General features: G+C 40.0%; 1 protein-coding gene across 2 annotated transcripts in view; it reads right to left on the bottom strand.

The window, feature by feature from the left end:
* Positions 1 to 22,736, bottom strand: part of LOC129694444 (m-AAA protease-interacting protein 1, mitochondrial-like) — a 29,619-nt gene that overhangs the window by 2,032 nt on the left and 4,851 nt on the right. The window contains exons 2-5 of one of the 2 annotated variants that reach the window (XM_055631161.1): positions 22,271 to 22,342; positions 18,510 to 18,636; positions 16,632 to 16,782; positions 3,403 to 3,500 (exon numbers count right to left, since the gene is read on the bottom strand). In XM_055631161.1, coding sequence (XP_055487136.1) covers positions 3,422 to 3,500; positions 16,632 to 16,782; positions 18,510 to 18,636; positions 22,271 to 22,342 — 429 coding nt within the window. In that variant the 3' untranslated portion in view covers positions 3,403 to 3,421. The remainder of the gene's footprint in view (positions 1 to 3,402; positions 3,501 to 16,631; positions 16,783 to 18,509; positions 18,637 to 22,270; positions 22,343 to 22,736) is intronic. The other variant, XM_055631162.1, reaches the window with a different exon arrangement.

Here is a 22,736-nt window from a genome sequence, read left to right as displayed (position 1 = left end):
CTAGCAAGTTTGCGGATGACACAAAGCTGGGTGGCAGTGTGAACTGTCAAGAGGATGTTAGGAGGTTGCAGGGTGACCTGGACAGGTTGAGTGAGTGGGCAGGTGCATGGCAGATGCAGTATAATATATATAAATGTGAGGTTATCCACTTTGGTGGCAAAAACAAGGGAGCAGATTATTATCTCAATGGGGTTAGAGGTTAGGTAAGGGGGAGGTACAGAGAGACCTGGGTGTCATTGTACACCGGTCACTGATAGTTGGCATGCAGGTACAGCAGGCAGTGAAAAAAGCGAATGGAATGTTGGCCTTCATAACAAGAGGATTTCAGTATAGGAGTAAAGAGGTTCTTCTGCAGTTGTATAGGGCTCTGGTAAGTTCACATCTGCAGTATTGTGTAGTTTTCGTCTCCTAATTTGAGGAAGGACATCCTTGTGATTGAGGCAGTGCAGCGTAGTTTCACGAGATTGATCCCTGGGAGGCGGGACTGTCATATGAGGAAAGATTGAAAAGACTAGGCTTGTATTCACTGGAGTTTACAAGGTTAAGGGGGATCTTATAGAAACATATAAAATTATAAAAGGAATGGACAAGCTAGTGCAAGAAAAATGTTCCCAATGTTGGGTGAGTCCAGAACCAGGGGCCACAGTCTTAGAATAAAGGGGAGGCCATTTAAGACTGAGGTAAGCAAAAACATGTTTTCACCCAGAGTTGTGAATGTCTGGAATTCCCTGCCACAGAGGGCAGTGGAGGCCAAATCACTGGATGGATTTAAGAGAGTTAGATAGAGCTCCAGGGGCTAGTGGAATCAAGGGATATGGGGTGAGGGCAAGCACAGGTTATTGATTGGGGAAGATCAGCCATGATCACAATGAATGGCGGTGCTAGCCGAAGGGCCAAATGGCCTTCTCCTGCACAAATTTTCTATGTTTCTAACTGTGGTTGCTCTTTTAAGTACTTCTTGGCAAACAGTAACCTGGCCATTCTACAGTATTTTTGCGGCTAACCAGTGGCTTACATCTTGCAGTGTAGCCTCTGTATTTCTGTTCATGAAGTCTTCTGCGGACAGTGGTCAGTGACAAATCCATACCTGACTCCCGAAGACTGTTTCTGATCTGTCGGACAGGTGTTTGGGGATTTTTCTTTATTATACAGATAATTCTTCTGTCATCAGCTGTGGGGGTCTTCCTTGGCCTGCCAGTCACTATGCAATTAGTAAGCTCATCTTGTCATGCCAATCCCTTTGCGATTAGTGCTCTCTTTCTTCTTAATGATGTTCTAAACAGTTCATTTTGGTTGGCCTTAGGTTTGGCTGATGTCTCCAACAGTATTATTCTTGTTTCTCAGTCTTTAACTTTCATTAGCACAACTTTTGTCCTCATGTTGATAAACAGCAATAAACGTTTCCAAAGGTGATGGAAAGACTGGAGGGAAGAGTAGATGTTCAGAGCTCTAGGAGGCAATTAAACACACCTGAGCAATTACAAACACCTGTGAAGCCAAGTGTCCCAAACATTATGGTCCCCTGAAATGAGGGAACTATGTATAAACACAGCTGTCATTTCTACATGGTGAAACCAAAAATACCCTTTAATAAAATCTGACAATGTGCACTTTAACCACATGTGATTTTTTTTTTCTATTACAAATCTCAAATTGTGGAGTACAGAGACATAAATAAATGATGGGTCTTTGTCCCAAACATTATGGTGGGCACTGCAATTCCTGAGCTACACTATTAATCCAAATTGGTGGGGAAAATGGCTATTCTCAAACAAACCAGGACACCCATTAAGATACTGAGTTCAACGGAGAAGGTGTGATTTAGCACAGACAACTGCAAGGTGCTCCACAATTGAGGAAAACTACAGGCGAATTAGTGGAAGCTGTTGATTAATTTGCCCATACTTTTACTTTTCTGCTGTAATTTGCTCTGGAGGTTATTAATTTTAAAAGAACATTGGCTCCTGTAGTCCTACATTTAAATATAAGCAATGGATGTAGAACAACAGCTTAAATGCCAATAAAATATTGAATTAGAAAGAAAGTTAATGGAATGAAAGAGAGAAAGGTATTGTTCAGATAGTTTAGTTTTCTATTCAGATCATACCTTGGGCTACTCTATCCAACTTTGATAAACAAAGGAGACATTCAAAACATCTCAGTCAGGGGTACAAGAGACGAGTCACAAGACTGATTATCATTGCCAACATTGTGAGGAAGTGGCTCTTTTAGACTTGACAGATCTTAAAGAGATACAATTTGTAGTTCAATGAAAGATTAATTCTGGAACATTGCCTAGTTGACCATAGCTCATCAAATTTATGAATCATTAACATAAAATTATTTTTTACACACAATATATATACACATATAATATACGTAATGTATATAAACATATATATATATATAAATGTGTAAGAAAGAACTGCAGATGCTGGTTTAAATCGAAGGTCTGAAGAAGGGTCTCGACCCGAAACGTCACCCATTCCTTTTCTCCCGAGATGCTGCCTGTCCCGTTGAGATTCTCCAGCATTTAGTGTCCTCTCTTCACTATATACAAATATATCTATATATATATATATACAATACACATTATATAGATATATATATATATATATATATATATATATATATATATATAGCATATTATATATTGTGGGCAGTGTTCCATAATATATATATATAATACACACACGCACACACACACAAACTAAGCACATGAACAATGATCTTTCACAAAAAGACTTTGAGACATTGGAATAAACTCAGAGCAATTAAGAATAAAGTTGGAGCCGACAATAGGCATGTTCAAGACCTTCCTTGACGGACTAATTAAGATGGGCTGCTCAGTTTCCTAATTCTGTGACTATCTCATAATCTCTTTAACTGACAAATTCAGTGCTACCTTTAGGTTAATAGGCCATCATTTAAAGATTTTAAACACTCAGAATTAAACAGCATATTTTGCATTAATCCAAAGTAAAGACCATTCCTCTTGCAGGTTTTCTGGTTCTCCCCTCATACCCATACCTTCAACATCACAGCACACCTTATGATATTCCACTTTGTTTTATCCATCTACTAAAACTTTGCAGCACCTTTCCCCAAGTTGTGGCCAATATAGAACTACACTCACATGCTAAATAAATTAAATCTGTCTGCTGAGAGAATCAAAACCATTTGAAAAACAAAATCCCATCAACTTTGCAAATAGTAGAAGTAATAGAAGTTTTCTAACTTCATGGTGGCAAAATTCTCAAATGTTCACAGAAGATGCCATTAATTGAAGTTCAACGACTATATATTTTAATGTTACATTTAAATAGTACAACCTCCAATGAAAAGGAATTCAATCAAGTAAATTTGTATTATTATTTGTTAAACACAGAAGGACATCCTTACAATAAGATTTCCAGGAGAATTATTCCAATAGTTTAAAATGCTGTATCCTTGTAATGGTCCAGTCAGGTTCTACACCTGGTGTAAATTCTCGTCGAAATCTAGAGTTTAGTGAAGAATGAAAGAATGGTTAGATTCAAGAACATACAAGAACACACGACTGTTCCCAAATACCATTAAGAATAAATTGGAAATATTAAATTTGCAATTGTGTAGTAAATTTTCAATGCTGTTCAAATTGAATTTGGAAAAAGAACCTTGTTATAGAGTACAGGAATGTGCCCTTTAGCCCACAAATCCCACGTCGATCTATTGCCTGTCTACGCTAATCCTATTTGGGCACGATTGAACAAATTAACTCGTTTCTGAGAGCCTATGATGGATACGATGCGATAGAATATTTATCCCAGGAGGGAAATTGGTCTTCCAACAGTCATAAAACACAAGGTACATGAAACATGAAATTAAAGTGGCGAGTGGAACGTCCAGAATTGAGGATGTGCAAAGTCTGGCATTGGAGGAGGGGGAGGAAGTGGTCAGTCTACCCCATGACAGGAGGGGGACGAGTTGTACAGTTTGATAGCCACAGGGAAAAGGGATCTCCTGTGGCGTTCTGTGCTGCATCTTGGTGGAACCAGTCTGTTACTGAAGGTGCTCCTCAGGTTGACCAGTGTGTTATGGAGGGGGTGAGTTGTATCCATCATGCTCATTGCCAATATGGTAAATGCAGTTTTCTTGCATATTTTCTATTTTCACTACTTTAGAACTTCTTACTTACATTATCTCTCACTCACGGAATACTTCAAAAGTACTTTGCTGGCTAAGTACTTCATGGTGGCTTAAGTCGTGGAAAGGCACTATATAAATAGATTTAAAAAATAATCCTACCTATTTATTTTTCACCTGCATCAATGCTCAGCTCTCATACATTACCAAATAATATTTAGATAGACTGACTACACAGGAAAATGGACAAAATAACAAATATTAAAAGATATCCTGAGTTAAACTATTAGACCCAAAAAAAGACACAAAGTGCAGGAGTCACTCAGTGGGTCAGGCAGCATTTTTGGAGAACATGGATAGGTGACGTTTTGGGTCGGCACCCTTCTTCAGACTGATTGTGATGTTAGGGTGGGGGGGGGAGAGAAAGCTGGAAGAGAGGAGGGGCAGGACATACCTTAGCAAGTGACGTGGGAACAGGTGAGAGAGGGGAGGGAGGTGGGGGGGGGGGGGGGGGGGCTTTCGATCTTATGTAATGTTTTAATACTTTTCAAGGAATCATCGTACCAACACTTATCGTGATGACACTCCTTCCTTTTCATAACCTGTAACATATTTACTGGATTAAAAGGTGCCAATGTAAGCACATATATCACTCTCTGACATAAATACTTCCTATGTACCCCTGAGGCACATCAGTTATCAATGTATATATCAATTATTTGCCAACATGTTTAGTGAATACTATAAATCATGAGCAGACTTGCAGCTTGGGCCCAGATACAGGGAAACAGGATTCACATTAGAACACAATAAGATTGGGACAACCAGCACACAAACGTAATCAATGGGTCATACAGCAATGGAGGGGGACATTTAGCTGAGAATACACACTCTCCATCATTTATAACAATTACAGTAATTAGCTAATAACAAGTTTGAATTTTACAAAACTAATTTCAATGATAAATCCTGCAAATTCAATGGGAAGCAATGGAACAATAATATCCTATGATCATATTTTAAATACAATTATTCCATTAATTTAAAAATATCCATCCACTGGCCCCCCTTCATCCATTTTACTTGTCACAAATTCAAAAAAATGCCAGTGAGTCAAGCATGATTTCCCTTTCATAAATCCATGTTGACTTGGGCTAATCCTTTTATTGCTATCCAAATGCCCCATTATTACCTCTTTAATATTTGACTCCAGCATCTTTCCCACCACCGTAGTCAAACTAACTGGTCCGCCATTCCCCGTTTTCACACTCGCTCCTTTCTTGAAAAACATTAGCTATCCTCCAATCCACAGGAACTGATCCTGAATCAATTGAACATTGGAAAATGATCACCAATGCATCCACTATTTCTAGAGCCACCTCTCTGAGGACCCTGGGATGCAGACCATCAAGTCCAGGGGATTTATCATCCTTCAGTTAGGGGAGATTATGTGTTCGGCACGGGCTAGAAGGGTCGAGATGGCCTGTTTCCGTGCTGTATTTGTTATATGTTATATGGTTATACAGTCCCATTAGCCTACCCAATACTATTTCTCCCCTAATGAACATTTCTTTCAGTTCCTCTACCCCCTTAGATCCTCTGTCCTCCAGTACATCTGGGAGATTGTTTGTGTCTTCCTTAGTAAAGACAAATCCGAAGTACCTGTTCAACTCTTCTGCCATTTCCTTGTTACCCATAATAATTTCAACCGTGTCTGCCTTCAACAGACCCACATTTGACTTTGCTACTCTTTTTCCCTTAACATATCTAAATAAGCTTTTACTGTCCTTCTTTATATTCCTGGCCAGCTTCCACTCGTACTTCATCTCCATTCAGTCCATTACATGTAGACTGACTGACAATCTCACTTCCCTGTTCCTCCCACATATTTTTTTCCTTCAAGTGTTTGAATTTTCCTTCTTAATGATTTAAATGAGGAATTACAAGTAACATTAGCAAATTTACAGATGACCCAAAGCTGGAACTATGAGGAGGATGCTATATGAATATAGGGCGACTTGGACAGGTTAGGTGAGTGGGCAGATGCATGGCAGATGCAGTTTAATGTGGATAAATGTGAGGTTATTTGGCAGCAAGAACAAGGAGGCAGATTATTATCTCAATCCTGTCAGATTGGGAAAAAGGGAATTGCAATAAGACCTGGGTGCCCATGTGCACCAGTCACTGAAAGTAAGCATGCAGGAACAGCAGGCAGTGAAGAAACCGAATGGCATGTTGGCCTTCATAACAAGAGGAGTTGAGAAAAGGAGCAAAGAGGTCCTTCTGCAGTTGTACAGGGCCCTAGTGAGACCACACCTGGAGCGTTGTGTGCAGTTTTGGTCTCCAAATTTGAGGAAAGACATTCTTGCAATTGAGGGAGTACAGCGTAGGTTCACTAGGTTAATTCCCGGGATGGCGGGACTGTCATATGCTGAGAGAATGGAGTGATTGGGCTTGTATACTCTGGAATTTAGAAGAATGAGAGGGGATCTTATTGAAATATATAGGATTATTAAGGATTATTAAGGGTTTGACCACGCTAGAGGCAGGAAATATGTTCCCGATGTTGGGGGATTCCAAAACCAGGGGCCACAGTTGAAGAATAAGGGGTAAGCCATTTAGAACAGAGATTAAACACTTTTTCAACAGACAGTTGTGAGTCTGTGGAATTCTCTGCCTCAGAGAGGGGTGGAGGCCGGTTCTCTTGATACTTTCAAGAGAGAACTAGATAGGGCTCATAAAGATAGAGTAGTCAGGTGATATTGGGAGAAGGCAGGAACGGTGTACTGATTGTGAATGATCAGCCATGATCACATTGAATGGTGATGCTGGCTCGAAGGGCCATATGGCCTATTCCTGCACCACAATTTAGTTTCAATTAAAGCCTGTCTTTGTTCCTGTTGTGTAAGGAACTGCAAATGCTGGTTAACATCGAAGATAGGCACATAATCAATGCTGGAGTAACTCAGCGGGACAGGTGACATTTCGGTCGAGACCCTATAGAGCTATTGCTTTGTTAAATCCGGATCAAAAAATATTAGCGAAAACACTAGCTAGAAGACTAAGTCAATATGTTAATAAATTAATAAATGAGGACCAAACGGGATTTATACCTAAGAGACTTTCATTTAATATCCTGAGACGTCTGCTTAACATAGAAACATAGAAATTAGGTGCAGGAGTAGGCCATTCGGCCCTTCGAGCCTGCACCGCCATTCAATATGATCATGGCTGATCATCCAACTCAGTATCCCGTACCTGCCTTCTCTCCATACCCTCTGATCCCCTTAGCCACAAGGGCCACATCTAACTCCCTCTTAAATATAGCCAATGAACTAGCCTCGACTACCCTCTGTGGCAGAGAGTTCCAGAGATTCACCACTCACTGTGTGAAAAAAGTTTTCTCATCTCGGTTTTAAAGGATTTCCCCCTTATCCTTAAGCTGTGACCCCTTGTCCTGGACTTCCCCAACATCGGGAGCAATCTTCCTGCATCTAGCCTGTCCAACCCCTTAAGAATTTTGTAAGTTTCTATAAGATCCCCTCTCAATCTCCTAAATTCTAGAGAGTATAAACCAAGTCTATCCAGTCTTTCTTCATAAGACAGTCCTGACATCCCAGGAATCAGTCTGGTGAACCTTCTCTGCACTCCCTCTATGGCAATAATGTCCTTCCTCAGATTTGGAGACCAAAAACTGTACGCAATACTCCAGGTGTGGTCTCACCAAGACCCTGTACAACGTCAATAGAACCTCCCTGCTCCTATACTCAAATCCTTTTGCTATGAAAGCTAACATACCATTCGCTTTCTTCACTGCCTGCTGCACCTGCATGCATACTTTCAATGACTGGTGTACCATGACACCCAGGTCTCGCTGCATCTCCCCTTTTCCTAGTCGGCCACCATTTAGATAATAGTCTGCTTTCCTGTTTTTGCCACCAAAATGGATAACCTCACATTTATCCACATTATACTGCATCTGCCAAACATTTGCCCACTCACCCAGCCTATCCAAGTCACCTTGCAGTCTCCTAGCATCCTCCTCACAGCTAACACTGCCCCCCAGCTTAGTGTCATCCGCAAATTTGGAGATATTGCCTTCAATTCCCTCATCCATATCATTAATATATATTGTAAATAGCTGGGGTCCCAGCACTGAGCCTTGCGGTACCCCACTAGTCACTGCCTGCCATTGTGAAAAGGACCCGTTTACTCCTACTCTTTGCTTCCTGTTTGCCAGCCAGTTCTCTATCCACATCAATACTGAACCCCCAATGCCGTGTACTTTAAGTTTGTATACTAATCTCTTATGTGGGACCTTGTCGAAAGCCTTCTGGAAGTCCAAATACACCACATCCACTGGTTCTCCCCTATCCACGCTACTAGTTACATCCTCGAAAAATTCTGTAAGATTCGTCAGACATGATTTACCTTTCGTAAATCCATGCTGACTTTGTCCAATGATTTCACCACTTTCCAAATGTGCTGCTATCCCATCTTTAATAACTGACTAATGCATAATGCACTCTCACAAACCTCAAGAACAAGAGTTATCTATCATTTCATTGGACGCAGAAAAAGCGTTTGATCAAGTAGAATGGGATTATATGATTAAAATATTGCAAAAATTTCAAATGGGAGAGAACTTCATCGCATGGATAAAATTATTATATAACAAACCCACGTCTAGAATATTAACTAATAATATACTATCTACGAAATTCCAATTAACAAGGGGCAATAGACAAGGATGTTCATTATCACCGCTGTTATTTGCTCTGGTAATTGAACCTTTAGCTGAAAAAATGAGAACACACCCGGATATTTATGGTTATAATACAAAATATTCAAATAACAAAATATCCTTATACGCAGACGATGTATTACTGTATAACACAAAACCCCAAATCAGTATACCAAACATATTAAATCTAATTGAGGACTTTGGATCTTTCTCAGGATACAGAATAAACTGGAACAAAAGTGAAATTATGTCGATAAAACCGAAAGACTCAACACATCTCTTGAAATTCCCTTTTAAAATAGCCACAGAAAAATTTAAATATTTAGGAATTGAAATCACTAGAAATTATCACGCTATGTTTAACGCCAATTATAGCCCCTTACTTAATAAACTAAATAATCTAATCAAATTCTGGAAAACGCTCCCGATGTCCTTAATAGGTCGAATAAATGCTATAAAAATGATCTTTTTACCACAAATCCTATATTTATTTCAATCAATTCCAATATATCTTCCAGAAAAGGTTTTCAAAAAACAACTCCGACATTACAAATGTTATACGGGATTACAAATCCCATAGAATACAAAGAGCACACCTTAGTAAACCAAAAGAGATGGGTGGTCTAGCGCTCCCTATGTACTATAATTAGGCAGTAAATATTAAAAATATGATTCACCTGCTGGACAACTCTGCCCAGCAGGTGGACTGGATTGTAATGGAGAGAGAGGACTGCTCTCCGTGTAATACAGGAGCGACTCTCCACTTACCAATGAATCTGAATAACAAAAATTATAATAAAAATCCAATGATACACAGCACAATTAGAACTTGGAAACAAATAAAACAGAATCTAAAATTAAGAAATCTATCTCTTTTAATGCCAATAGTCAATAACTCGTCGTTTAAACACTCAATTATAGATAAATCATTTACACAATGGGAAAGAATGGGAATCAAAACGCTCGGAGACTTGTATGAATTAGGAAAATTATTATCATTTCAACAATTACAACTGAAATATAATTTGAAAAATAATCAATATTTTAAATATCTTCAAATCCGTGACTATCTGAAAAAAGCACACAAAAGACTATAATAACATGCCCCCAGACTTATTGGATGAAGCCATGAAGACAAAGGCTGAATCAGCAAATCTAATATCATACTTATACAGCATTATTTTAAATATAAAAATACCTACAACCGATGGTATTAGAAGAGACTGGGAACAAGAACTAGCTATAAAAATTTCAAAAGAGAGCTGGGATAAACACTTACGATATGTGCATAAATGCTCGATTAACGTACGACATACTCTAATTCAATATAAAACATTACATAGACTATATTATTCAAAAACTAAAATAAATAAACTTTTCCCCAATGTCTCACCTATTTGTGATAAATGTCAGTCACAAGAAGCTACCATAGCGCACTTTTTTGTTTTCTGTATAAAAATTAAAAAATTCTGGAACGAAATATTTGAAATCTTCACAAAATAAATTTAAAATAAAACTTGTACCAAAAGCAGGGTGGATCATTTTTGGAAATATCGGTAGTTAACACCGAATTAAATGTGTTTCAAAAGAACTTACTTAATTACGGGCTAATAATGGGAAAAAAGCTTATACTCAAATTTTGGAAAAATGCTCCAATACCAACAATACAAATGTGGATTTCAAACATGTTCGAAACACTACACTGGGAAGAGATGAGACTCCTCCTAGCAGGCAAAGCAGACCACTTCCAAAAGACGTGGTCTGCATTTATGGAACTATTACAAGCATATAACCATATAACAATTACAGCACGGAAACAGGCCATCTCGGCCCTACAAGTCCGTGCCGAACAACTTTTTTCCCCTTAGTCCCACCTACCTGCACTCATACCATAACCCTCCATTCCCTTCTCATCCATATGCCTATCCAATTTATTTTTAAATGATACCAATGAACCTGCCTCCACCACTTCCACTGGAAGCTCATTCCACACCGCTACCACTCTCTGAGTAAAGAAGTTCCCCCTCATATTACCCCTAAACATCTGTCCCTTAATTCTGAAGTCATGGCCTCTTGCTTGAATCTTCCCTACTCTCAAAGGAAAAAGCTTGTCCACATCAACTCTATCTATCCCTCTCTCATCATTTTAAAGACCTCTATCAAGTCCCCCCTTAACCTTCTGCGCTCCAGAGAATAAAGACCTAACTTATTCAACCTATCTCTGTAACTTAGTTGTTGAAACCCAGGCAACATTCTAGTAAATCTCCTCTGTACTCTCTCTATTTTGTTGACATCCTTCCTATAATTGGGCGACCAAAATTGTACACCATACTCCAGATTTGGTCTCACCAATGCCTTGTACAATTTTAGCATTACATCCCAGCTTCTATACTCAATGCTCTGATTTATAAAGGCTAGCATACCAAAAGCTTTCTTTACCACCCTATCTATATGAGATTCCACCTTCAAGGAACTATGCACAGTTATACCCAGATCCCTCTGTTCAACTGTATTCTTCAATTCCCTACCATTTACCATGTACGTCCTATTTTGGTTTGTCCTGCCAAGGTGGAGCACCTCACATTTATCAGCATTAAACTCCACCTGCCATCTTTCAGCCCATTTTTCCAAATGGCCTAAATCACTCTGTAGACTTTGGAAATCCTCTTCATTATCCACAACACCCCCTATCTTGGTATCATCTGCATACTTACTAATCCAATTTACCACACCTTCATCCAGATCATTGATGTACATGACAAACAACAAAGGACCCAACACAGATCCCTGAGGCACCCCACTAGTCACCTGCCTCCAACCCGATAAACAGCCATCCACCATTACCCTCTGGCTTCTCCCATTCAGCCACTGTTGAATCCATCTTGCTATTCCTGCATTTATACCCAACAGTTGAACCTTCTTAACCAACCTTCCATGAGGAACCTTGTCAAAGGCCTTACTAAAGTCCATATAGACAACATCCACTGCTTTACCCTCATCAATTTCCCTAGTAACCTCTTCAGAAAATTCACGAAGATTAGTCAAACATGACCTTCCAGGCACAAATCCATGTTGACTGTTCCTAATCAGACCCTGTTTATCTAGATGCTTATATATATATTATCTCTAAGTATCTTTTCCATTAATTTGCCCACCACTGAAGTCAAACTAACAGGTCTATAATTGCTAGGTTTACTCTTAGAACCCTTTTTAAACAATGGAACAACATGCGCAGTACGCCAATCCTCGGGGACTATTCCCGTTTCTAATGACATTTGAAATATTTCTGTCATAGCCCCGGCTATTTCTACACTAACTCCCCTCAATGTCCTAGGGAATATCCTGTCCGGACCTGGAGACTTATCCACTTTTATATTTTTCAAGTGTCAGTACTTCTTTTACTTTGAACCTCATAGTATCCATAGCTACTCTACTAGTTTCCCGTACCTCACATAATTCAATATCCTTCTCCTTGGTGAATACCGAAGAAAAAACATTGTTCAATATCTCCCCCATCTCTTTTGGCTCTGCAGATAACTGTCCACTCTGTCTCTCCAATGGACCAATTTTATCCCTCGTTATCCTTTTGCTATTAATATAGCTGTAGAAACCCTTTGGATTTACTTTCACCTTACTGCCAAAGCAACCTCATATCTTCTTTTAGCTTTTCTAATTTCTTTCTTAAGATTCTTTTTACATTCCTTATAGTCCTCAAGCACCTCATTTACTTCATGCTGCCTATAATTATTATAGATCTCCCTCTTTTTCCGAACAAGATGTACAATTTCCCTTGAAAACCAGGGCTCTTTCCAATTTTTACTGTTTCCTTTCTACCGAACAGGAACATAAAGATTCTGTACTCTTAAAATATCCCCTTTAAATGTCCTCCATTTCTCTTCTACATCTTTCCCATAAAACAAAATGTCCCAGTTCACTCCTTTTAAATCATCTCGCATCTCATCAAAGTTAGCCTTTCTCCAATCAAAAATCTCAACCCTAGGTCCAGTTCTGACCCTCTCCATAATTATATTGAAACTAATGCTATTGTGATCACTGGACCCGAAGTGCTCCCCAACGCATACCTCCGCCACCTGTCCCGTCTCATTTCCTAACAGGAGGTCCAGCACTGCCCCTCCTCTAGTAGGTACTTCTATGTATTGCTGCAAAAAACTATCCTGCACACATTTTACAAACTCCAACCCATCCAGCCCATTCACAGAATGTGTTTCCCAGTCTATGTGTGGAAAGTTGAAATCTCCCACAATCACTACCTTGTGCTTACTACTAATATCTGCTATCTCCTTACATATTTGCTCTTCCAATTCTCGTTCCCCATTTGGCGGTCTATAATACACCCCTATAAGTGTTGCTGCACCTTTCCCATAGAGAAAGGTTGAACAAGTTAGGGCTTCTTTGGAGCGCAGCAGGTTAAGGGGGGACTTGATAGAGGTTTTTAAAATGATGAGAGGGATAGGCAGAGTTGACGTGGAAAAGCTTTTCCCACTGAGAGTAGCGAAGATTCAAACAAGGGGACATGACTTGAGAATTAAGGGACTGAAGTTTAGGGGTAACATGAGGGGGAACTTCTTTACTCAGAGAGTGGTAGCTGTGTGGAATGAGCTTCCAGTGAAGGTGGTGGAGGCAGGTTCGTTTTTATCATTTAAAAATAAATTGGATAGTTATATGGATGGGAAGGGAATGGAGGGTTATGGTCTGAGCGCAGGTATATGGGGCTAGGGGAGATTATGTGTTCGGCACGGACTAGAAGGGTCGAGATGGCCTGTTTCCGTGCTGTAATTGTTATATGGTTATATGTTATATGGTTATATGGTTTCCCACTTCTCAATTCCACCCAAATAGCCTCCCTAGATGAGCCCTCCAATCTGTCCTTCCAAAGCACTGCTGTAATATCTTCCCTGAGTAGCAATGCAACACCTCCACCTCTTGCCCCTCCAATTCTATCACACCTGAAGCAACGAAATCCTGAATATTTAGTTTCCAATCACAGCCCTCCTGCAACCACGTTTCACTGATCGCCACAACATCATACTTCCAGGTGTCTATCCAGACTCTAAGCTCATCCACTTTTCTTACAATGCTCCTAGCATTAAAATATGCATATTTAAGAAACCCCCCGTCTCTTATTCTGTATCAAAATCAATATCATTTCTTTCTCCTCTTGTGTCCGAGTGCTTCCCTTTTCGTCTTCCTGCCTCCCATTCTGTCTACTAGCTTTCGCTATTTGAGTCCCTCGCCCCAACCATTCTAGTTTAAAGTCTCCCCAGCTGCCTGTGCAAATTTCCCCGCTAGGATATTGGTCCCCCTCGGGTTCAAGTGCAATCCATCCTTTCTGTACAGGTCCCACCTTCCCCAAAAGAAGTCCCAATGATCCAGGAACTTGAATCCCTGCCCTCTGCACCAGTCTTTCAGCCACGCATTTATCCTCCACCTCGCTCCATTCCTACTCTCACTGTCGCGTGGCACAGGCAGTATTCCTGATATGGTTACCTTTTTGGTCCTTTTTCTTAACTCTCCTCCCAACTCCCTAAATCCTCCCTTCAGGACCTCTTCCCTTTTTTTACCTATGTCATTGGTACCTATATGTACCACAACCTCAGGCTCCTCTCCCTCTGATTTAAGGATATCTTGGATGCGTTGAGACACGTCCGAGACCTTGGCACCAGGGAGGCAGACCACCATCCTGGTCTCCCGACTGCGTCCACAGAATCGCCTATCCGACCCCCTAACAATAGAGTCCCCAATTACTATTGCCGTCTTTTTTTCCCTACCTTTTGGAGCAACAGGGCCGGCCTCTGTGCTGGAGGCATAAGGTGCAATAGTAATTTAAAATATAAATGGTACCAGGATCTGGTAACGGGGGGTATAAAATAAAATTTTAAAAACAACACGGTTGGTATATCTTTTTTTGCGGAGTTTTGTGTTACAATAGAGCGATTGTTTTTCCTTTTCTTTCTAGGGTCTTATTTCCTTTCTTTACTTCCTTCTCTAACTTCTTCCCTAAGGGGCTTTCTTCTCCCAACACTTTCCTGCACCTTCACGATTCTTGTCACTTTCCTTACTTCTTTTATTTCTACCTTTTTTAAAGCTCGAAAAAAACGAAGTGGTACAACAAAATGTAACAAGATATATGTGATGTGTATTACTGTAATTTACTGTACTTCTAATAAAAATAAAATTAAATTAAAAAAAAAAAGGCCATGATCACATTGAATGGTGGAGCTGGCTCGAAGGGCCGAATGGCCTCCCCCTGCACCTCTTTTCTTTGTTTCTATGTTTCTATGTAATAGAAACATAGAAATTAGGTGCAGGAGTAGGCCATTCGGCCCTTCGAGCCTGCACCGCCATTTAATATGATCATGGCTGATCATCCAACTCAGTATCCCGTACCTGCCTTCTCTCCATACCCCCTGATCCCCTTGGCCACAAGGGCCACATCTAACTCCCTCTTAAATTGTACAATATAGCCTGTATTAACATTTCTCACTCTTCCTAACAAAATGCTTCATTTCATATTTGTTGAATTCTACCTGTCTCTTGTTCACCAACCTGTCCAACTGGTCTATTATCTACCTTGATATTTAATACATTATCAGGTACTCTTCGAGGTTTAATTGCAACAAATAAACTATGATATCCTGCTATATTTTTTTTATTTTACTGTTTTATGTTGGTCACCCTTAAAACCGTTTTACTGAAATGGAATCACAAAACCAGCTGCAATTCGTCGTCCACTTATGTAAAGTTGGCGCGCTTCAACATTTTCAGTTTCTGTTATTTAAACTTCTCGTTCAGCCAATGAGATGAGTTCAACCAATGAAATTAAATGTGCCACATGGTGTGGTAGAATAACCATGGGGGGGGGGGGGGGTGGTGTTTGTCATTGTCTGGTATAAGCAAGTATGGTATTATCATTGTATATGTAGTAGAAACAAACAACTGCAGTTGCTGGTTTATATACAAAAGGACACAAAATACTAGAGTAACTCAACAGATCAGGCAGTATCTTTGGAGAACATGAATAGGTGAAGTTTCTGATCGACCTGGAAGCGGCGTGAGCCGGCGGCGATGTGGGAGCAGTCTGGGCTGCGAGTGGCTAAGTAGAGCGGCACTGGGGCAGCCGGCATTGTAAGTGACCGGGAAGGCGGAATGAACCGGGGCGGCATGGGCAGCCATAGGTAGGTCAGTAGGTAGGTTGGTAGGTTGAAATCTATTATAAGGAGAAAGTTTACTGTATTGTTCAACTTCATTACTCGTGTTCTGAAACAGTAAGTCAGCAAAACTAAGAAGCTGTATAACATCAAAAAAAAATCAGCCTGTTCTTCCCGTGAAATGTAGCACAGCTGCATGGTGGCCTCACAGCATCAGAGACCCGGGTTCGATCCTGACTACGGGTGCTGTCTGTACAGAGTTTTTACGTTCTCCCCGTGACTGCGTGGAATTCCTCTGGGTTCTCGGTTTCCTCCCACTTTCCAAAGACAATAGGTTTGCAGGTATATTGGCTTCAGTAAAATTGTAAACTGTCCCTAGTGTGTAGTATAGTGCGAGTGAACGGGGATCATTGGTCGGCGTGCTCGGTGGGCCGAAGGGCCTGTTTCTGCACGTTATCTCTAAACTGTATACTGTTAACTTCAGAGCTTTACCGCACATTCACTTAGTACATGGAGCATAAAACACAACATGATTCCCAACTAAATAAGAGGACAGTTCATTACAAATAAAACAGAGCAAAAATAAATCTTACTCATAATTTGCCGTGAGAAGGCGTTTGCTGTCTTTGTTGCTTTCATCACCAAATACTACTTGAAATACTTTAGTTCCCTCGGGTGTCTCATCAGGAAGGTCAACATCAGTCAGGTACCAGTAACGCATTATGATACTGACAAATTTTCTACCTGTTGAAATGACAAATATTCAATGGCAGTACCTTCTACCATAACGAATAACACGTATCTGTAGTCCAATATTCTACTTCAGCGAAATTGGTGTTGCCATTGAAATTTACAAAATGTATTGAAAAGTTAATCTCTCAAAAGTTAAACTATCAAACAGTAGTGGAGCAAAATCATAAAATCAATATCATTCCAACATCTCACATCCCCAGCAAAAAAAAAAGGAGAGCTACTAGAGGAACTAAGCAGATCAGGCAGCATCTCATTCTATTTTGATTTCTCACACTGGTGCTACAGTAACCAAGGACTAGCATCAAGGATGATTTTCCCCTTTACATAACTGTTTTACAATGAACAGACAGCAAGCATGTTTGGTTTCTGCTACAATAGTTCAACAGAGGTCCTTCAATTTTCTGGGGTTTTGAGACTGCCTTCAAGAGATTAATTGTACCAACTTATTGTTCATTTTTTTGATTAACATGACCATAATAAACTAAAACTAGTTTCATTTTACAGATATTACACATAAAAAGATATTACAGCGTTCCGAATGGCAAGTGCTCCTTCAGTTTTGGCAAGTCCAACTGTTCCCGGGGAAGGTTAGGGACATTAAAGGGCAGTTGGAAATGAGGACAGAGAAACAAAAAGAACATTAAGTTGTTTCAACAAAGCCAATGCAACAATGATGTCAACACAGGCAGAAGAAAGGACAGTGAAATGGTGTGGCCTAGGATACCCTGGAGCAAGGGGAGTTTCTCTCAAATGTTAGTAATATGGAGGGATTTAAAGAACGTAGAGAAACTTTGGCAAATAAATCTGCCATGGTTGCATATATTAAAACATGCACACAGACAGTAAAGATCATCGGAAATGGCTTTGAAAGAAGAGATCTGGGGTAAGTTAGTCGATGTGGTGTTGCCTGGTGGAGTGCTACTTAACAAGGAGAACGAGATTCTCCTGCAAGGCATTAATACAGAAAATTAAAGACAACAATATTACAGGAAGAAAAATCGTGAGATGCACAGTACGTCAAGTAAGAAAAAAAGGTTTTAGCTAAGAGATTACATGGTAGATGAGTCGGTTAAAGTATTTTTTAATTGTATTGAATTGAATTGAAAGATACACATGGAAACAGGTCCCTCTGCCCACCGAGGCCATGCCAACCATCGACCTTTCACACTAGTGAGTGTTATTTTATCCCACTTTTCCACCCACACCTTACAGACTCAGGGCTATTTACAAAGGCCAATTAACCTGCAAGCTTGCATGTCTGTGAAGATGTGGGATATAAACAGAGCACCCAGAGGAAATCCAAATGGTCACCGAGAGAAAATGCAACCACCATGCAGATAGTACTTGCGTCTCTGCCACTCGGACACAGCAGCTCCACCAGCTGCACCACTGTACCGTACCTCTGAAGAAAGGGAGGTGGGTGGTAGATGTGGTTTTGTAAGGGGCAAATGTGTCAGATAAATAAAGAGAAACAGCAACAAGAATCGACTGTGAAAGAGTGCCACCATCATTAAAACAAGGAATTTACTAGATATTGTATCCAGAAAGCTACTGCATCCAGCAAAAAAGACGAATGGAATTTTATTCAGTCAGTTAGATGTGTTTCAGGAAACACATCTTGCAAACATTGTATCATAACCTAATAAAACAGTTGATGACAGAATTCAGTGCAATACCAAGAACAGTTTCAGTGGTTCATTTTAATAAATAAAACAAACCTTGGTTATCATAATAAATTCCAACATCGCCTGGTGTGCTATACATAATTTCTTCCAGATCAGCAGCTATGGCCTGCCTGCGATTAGCTGGCATTGCTGAGCATTTTTCTTCCAGCTCTTCCAATGCCTGTTACAGAAAACACTTACATTTGGATAACAAAAATACATACCAATTGATATAGATCATCAGATTTATATTAAAAAAGTCACTGCTCTAATCTTTTTTTATTTAAAGAAGAAATGCAATGTTGAACAGAGTGTAATCAGATACTGATTTATCCTGTTGCAACAATGACAAATTATTTAGTTCCTCGGAAAATTCATAACTGAGTAGTTCTGAAAAGTAATTGTCCAAATACTAAAGTTCATAGGTTGTAGGAGTTAAATTAGGCCATTCGGCACATCACCATTCAATCATGGTTGATCTACCTTTCCCTCTCATCCTCATTCTCCTGCCTTCTCGTCGTAACCCCTGACACCAGTACTAATCAAGAATCTATCAATATCCACCTTAAAAATATCCATTGAATAGGCCTCCACATCCTTCTGTGCAATGAATTCCACAGATTTACCACACTTTCTAAAGGTACTTCCTTTTATTCTGAGGCTACGGCCTCTCGTCCTAGACTTTCCCACTAGTGGAAACATCCTCTCCACATCCAGTTCTCTATCCAGTTATTTCATTATTTTGTAAGTTTCAATGAGGTCCTTCCTCATCCTTCTAAACTTTAGCGAGTATAGGCCCACTGCCGTCAAACGTTCATATGTTAATCCAATCATTCTTGGGGTAGTTCTTCTAAGCCTCCTCTGGACCCTCTCCAATGCCAGCACATCCTTCTTCAGATGAGGCCCAAAACTGCTCACAATATTCCAAAAGCGGTCTGACCAATGCCTTATAAAGCCTCAGCATTACGTCCCTGTTTTATATTCTAGTCGTCTTAAAATAAATGCATTTTATTTGCATTTGCATTCTTAACCACTGATTGGACACGCAAATTAACTTTTTAGAAATCCTGCACCAGCACTCCCAAGTTCTTTTGCACCTATGATTTCTGAATTCTCTCCCCATTCAGAAAATAGACTACGCCTTTATTCTCTCCCCATTCAGAAAATATACTACGCCTTTATTCCTACCATATTAATCCTACCATCAAAATGCATGACTCCGTACTTTGCTATTTACATCTGAAAACCTGGCTCCCAAACCTACAATTCCCATATCCAAATCATTAATATAAAACGTGAAGAGTAGCTTCCCCAGCACTGACTCTTGCGTAGCTCCGCTAGTCGCTGAAAGCCAACCAGCAATAGCCCCCTTTATTGCCACGTTTTGCCTTCTGCCATCCAGCCAAACTGCTATCCATGCAAGTAGCTGCCCTCTGATACTATGGGCTCGCATCTTCTTTAGCAGCCTCACGTGCAGCACCATATCAAAGGCGGTCTGCAAATCCAGGTAAGTCCACTGACTCTCTTTTGTCTATCCTGCTATTTACTTACTCAAAGAATTCCAGCAGGTTCATCAGGCAATATCTCCCTTTCACAAAGCCATGCTGACTTCAGTCTACTAATACCTCCCTAATCTCTCAAGCCAACTCTTTCAGAAACATGGGGGGCAGTCCAACTGGTCCAGGTGACTTATCTACCTCAGAGCTTTCAGCTTCCCATGCACCTTCTCAATAATAGCACTCCTTTAACTTCGACCCCAGACTCTCTTGAATCTCAGTTGCGTTGCTGGTGTTTACCACTGTGAAAACTGATGCAAATAACATTAATCTGCCATTTCTTTAATCCCCATTATCATGTCTCCAGCATAATTTTCCAACAATCCAGCATCCACTCTTGCCTCTTTCTTAGTCTTTATATATCTGAAGAAACTTTTGCTATCTTCTTTTATATTATTGACTTGCTTATCTTTATATTTCATCTTTTCTCCCTATATTGTCTTTTCAAGTTTCCTTCTGATGTTTTTTTTTATTTTAAAAGCTTCCCCATCCTCCAGCTTCCCACTAATCTTTGCAACATTATATGTCTTCTCTTTTAGTTTTATGCTGAGTTTGACTTCCATTGTCAGCCATGGTCGCTTCATTCTCCCCCCTGGAGTCTTTCTTCTTCATTGGAATGAAAAAATCCTGTCTTCCGAATTATTCCTGGTAATTCCTATCATTGCTGTTCCACCATCATTCCTGCTAAGGTCCCTTTTCAATCAACTTTAGCGAGCTCCTTCCTCATACCTCTGCAGTCACCTTTGCTCAGCTGCAATACCAACACATCTGATTTCAATAGACAAGACAATAGGTGCAGGAGTAGGCCATTTGGCCCTTCAAGCTTGCACTGACCGCCATTCAATGTGATCATGACTGATCATCCCCAATCAGTACCCAGTTCCTGCCTTCTCCCCATATCCGCTGACTTCGCTATTTTTAAGAGCCCTATCTAGCTCTCTCTTGAAAGCATCAAGAGAACCTGCCTCCACCGCCCTCTGAGGCAGAGAATTCCACAGACTCACCACTCTCTGTGAGAAAAAGTGTTTTCTCGTCTCCGTTCTAAATGGCTTACTCCTTATTCTTAAACTGTGGCCCCTGGTTCGGGACTTCCCCAACATCGGGAACATGTTTCCTGCTTCTAGTGTGTCCAAGCCCTTAACAATCTTATATGTTTCAATGAGATACCCTCTCATCTTTCTAAACTCCAGAGTGTACAAGCCCAGCTGCTCCATTCTCTCAGCATATGACAGTTCTGCCATCCCGGGAATTAACCTTGTAAACCTACGCTGCACTCCCTCAATAGCAAGAATGTCCTTCCTCAAATTAGGGGACCAAAACTGCACACCTGGTGTGATCTCACTAGGGCTCTGCACAACTGCAGAAGGACCTATTTGATCCTATATTTGATTCCTCTTGTTATAAAGGCCAACATGCCATTCGCTTTCTTCACTGCCTGCTGTACCTGAATGCTTACTTTCATCTTCTCCCTTTCAACTTGAAGGTTGAATTATATCATATTATGGTCACTACCTCCTGGCGGTTCCTTTACCCTAAGCTACTTAATCAAATCCGGTCATTACATAACACCAACTCCAGAATTGCTTTTTGCTTGGTAGGCTCAACTACAAGCTGCTCTAAGAAACCATCTCATAGGCACTCTACAAATTTCCTCTCTGGTACCATCCTGATTTTCCCAGGTGTACTTGTCTACTGAAATCCCCCATGACTACTGTAACATTGCTTTTCTTATATGCCGATTGTATCTCTTGATGTAATTTGTACCCTATATCCTGGCTACTGTTTGGTGGCCTGCAATTAACTCCCATCAGGGTCTTTTTACCCTTGCAGTTTCATAACTCTACCCACAAGGATTCTACATCTTCTGACCCATTGCCAGGGACCGAATTTCATTTCTTACCAGCAGAGCTACCCCACCCTTCTGCCCACAGTCTTTCTTCTCAATAGGTGTAACGTTGGATATTTAATTTATATATTTATTGATATAACATATTTGTATAATTATATTAAAAATGGATGGTAATGATTAGAAGCCATATACACTTCAAAAGGTAATTTTACTCAGCTTCACTGTAGTTAGTGTACTACATACTGTAGCTGTAAACTAAACCTATGGCTTATTCAGAACCATTTTTTTTAATTGCTGTATTTATGTGTAATAGCACAAGAAGTTACTTCTCTTTTTTAAAAAGTACAATTCCCAAGATAAAAATGATGAGATATTTAAACCAAAAATCTAGTTAAAATAAATTGTGTTACCTCTTTAGAAACAAGATCCTTCAATTCAACGAAGTTACACTGTGATAGCATGTTTGACACATGTACAAAGGCCTATGGAAGAAGTCAATGAGAATTGTGTGAGAGTTTTCTTTCACAAAGTGGACTCTCTAATATGTACATCAAATTATATATTTTACAGCTAGCAAGGAAGAGAAAAATAATGGGAAGTATTTTAGGTTGCAATGCCTTACAAGCCGAGAAATAACTGCCAAGGGTATTATTCTATTTGTAATCGGTCCAAGTCAGCATGGATTTATGAAGGGGAAATTATGTTTGACAAATCTTCTGGACTTTTTTGAGAATGTAACAAGTAAAATGGACAAGGCAGAGCCAGTGGATGTAGTGTACCTGGACTTTCAGAAAGCCTTTGATAAGGTCCCACACAGGACATTAGTGGGTAAAATTAGAGCACATGGTATTGACATGGATAGAAAATTGGTTGGCA

Source organism: Leucoraja erinacea, unplaced genomic scaffold (assembly GCF_028641065.1).
Source record: "Leucoraja erinacea ecotype New England unplaced genomic scaffold, Leri_hhj_1 Leri_671S, whole genome shotgun sequence".
In the NCBI taxonomy this organism is placed as follows: domain Eukaryota; kingdom Metazoa; phylum Chordata; class Chondrichthyes; order Rajiformes; family Rajidae; genus Leucoraja; species Leucoraja erinaceus.
The sequence above is the reverse complement of the archived record's forward strand: the minus strand, read 5'-3'. Positions and strand labels throughout refer to the sequence as shown.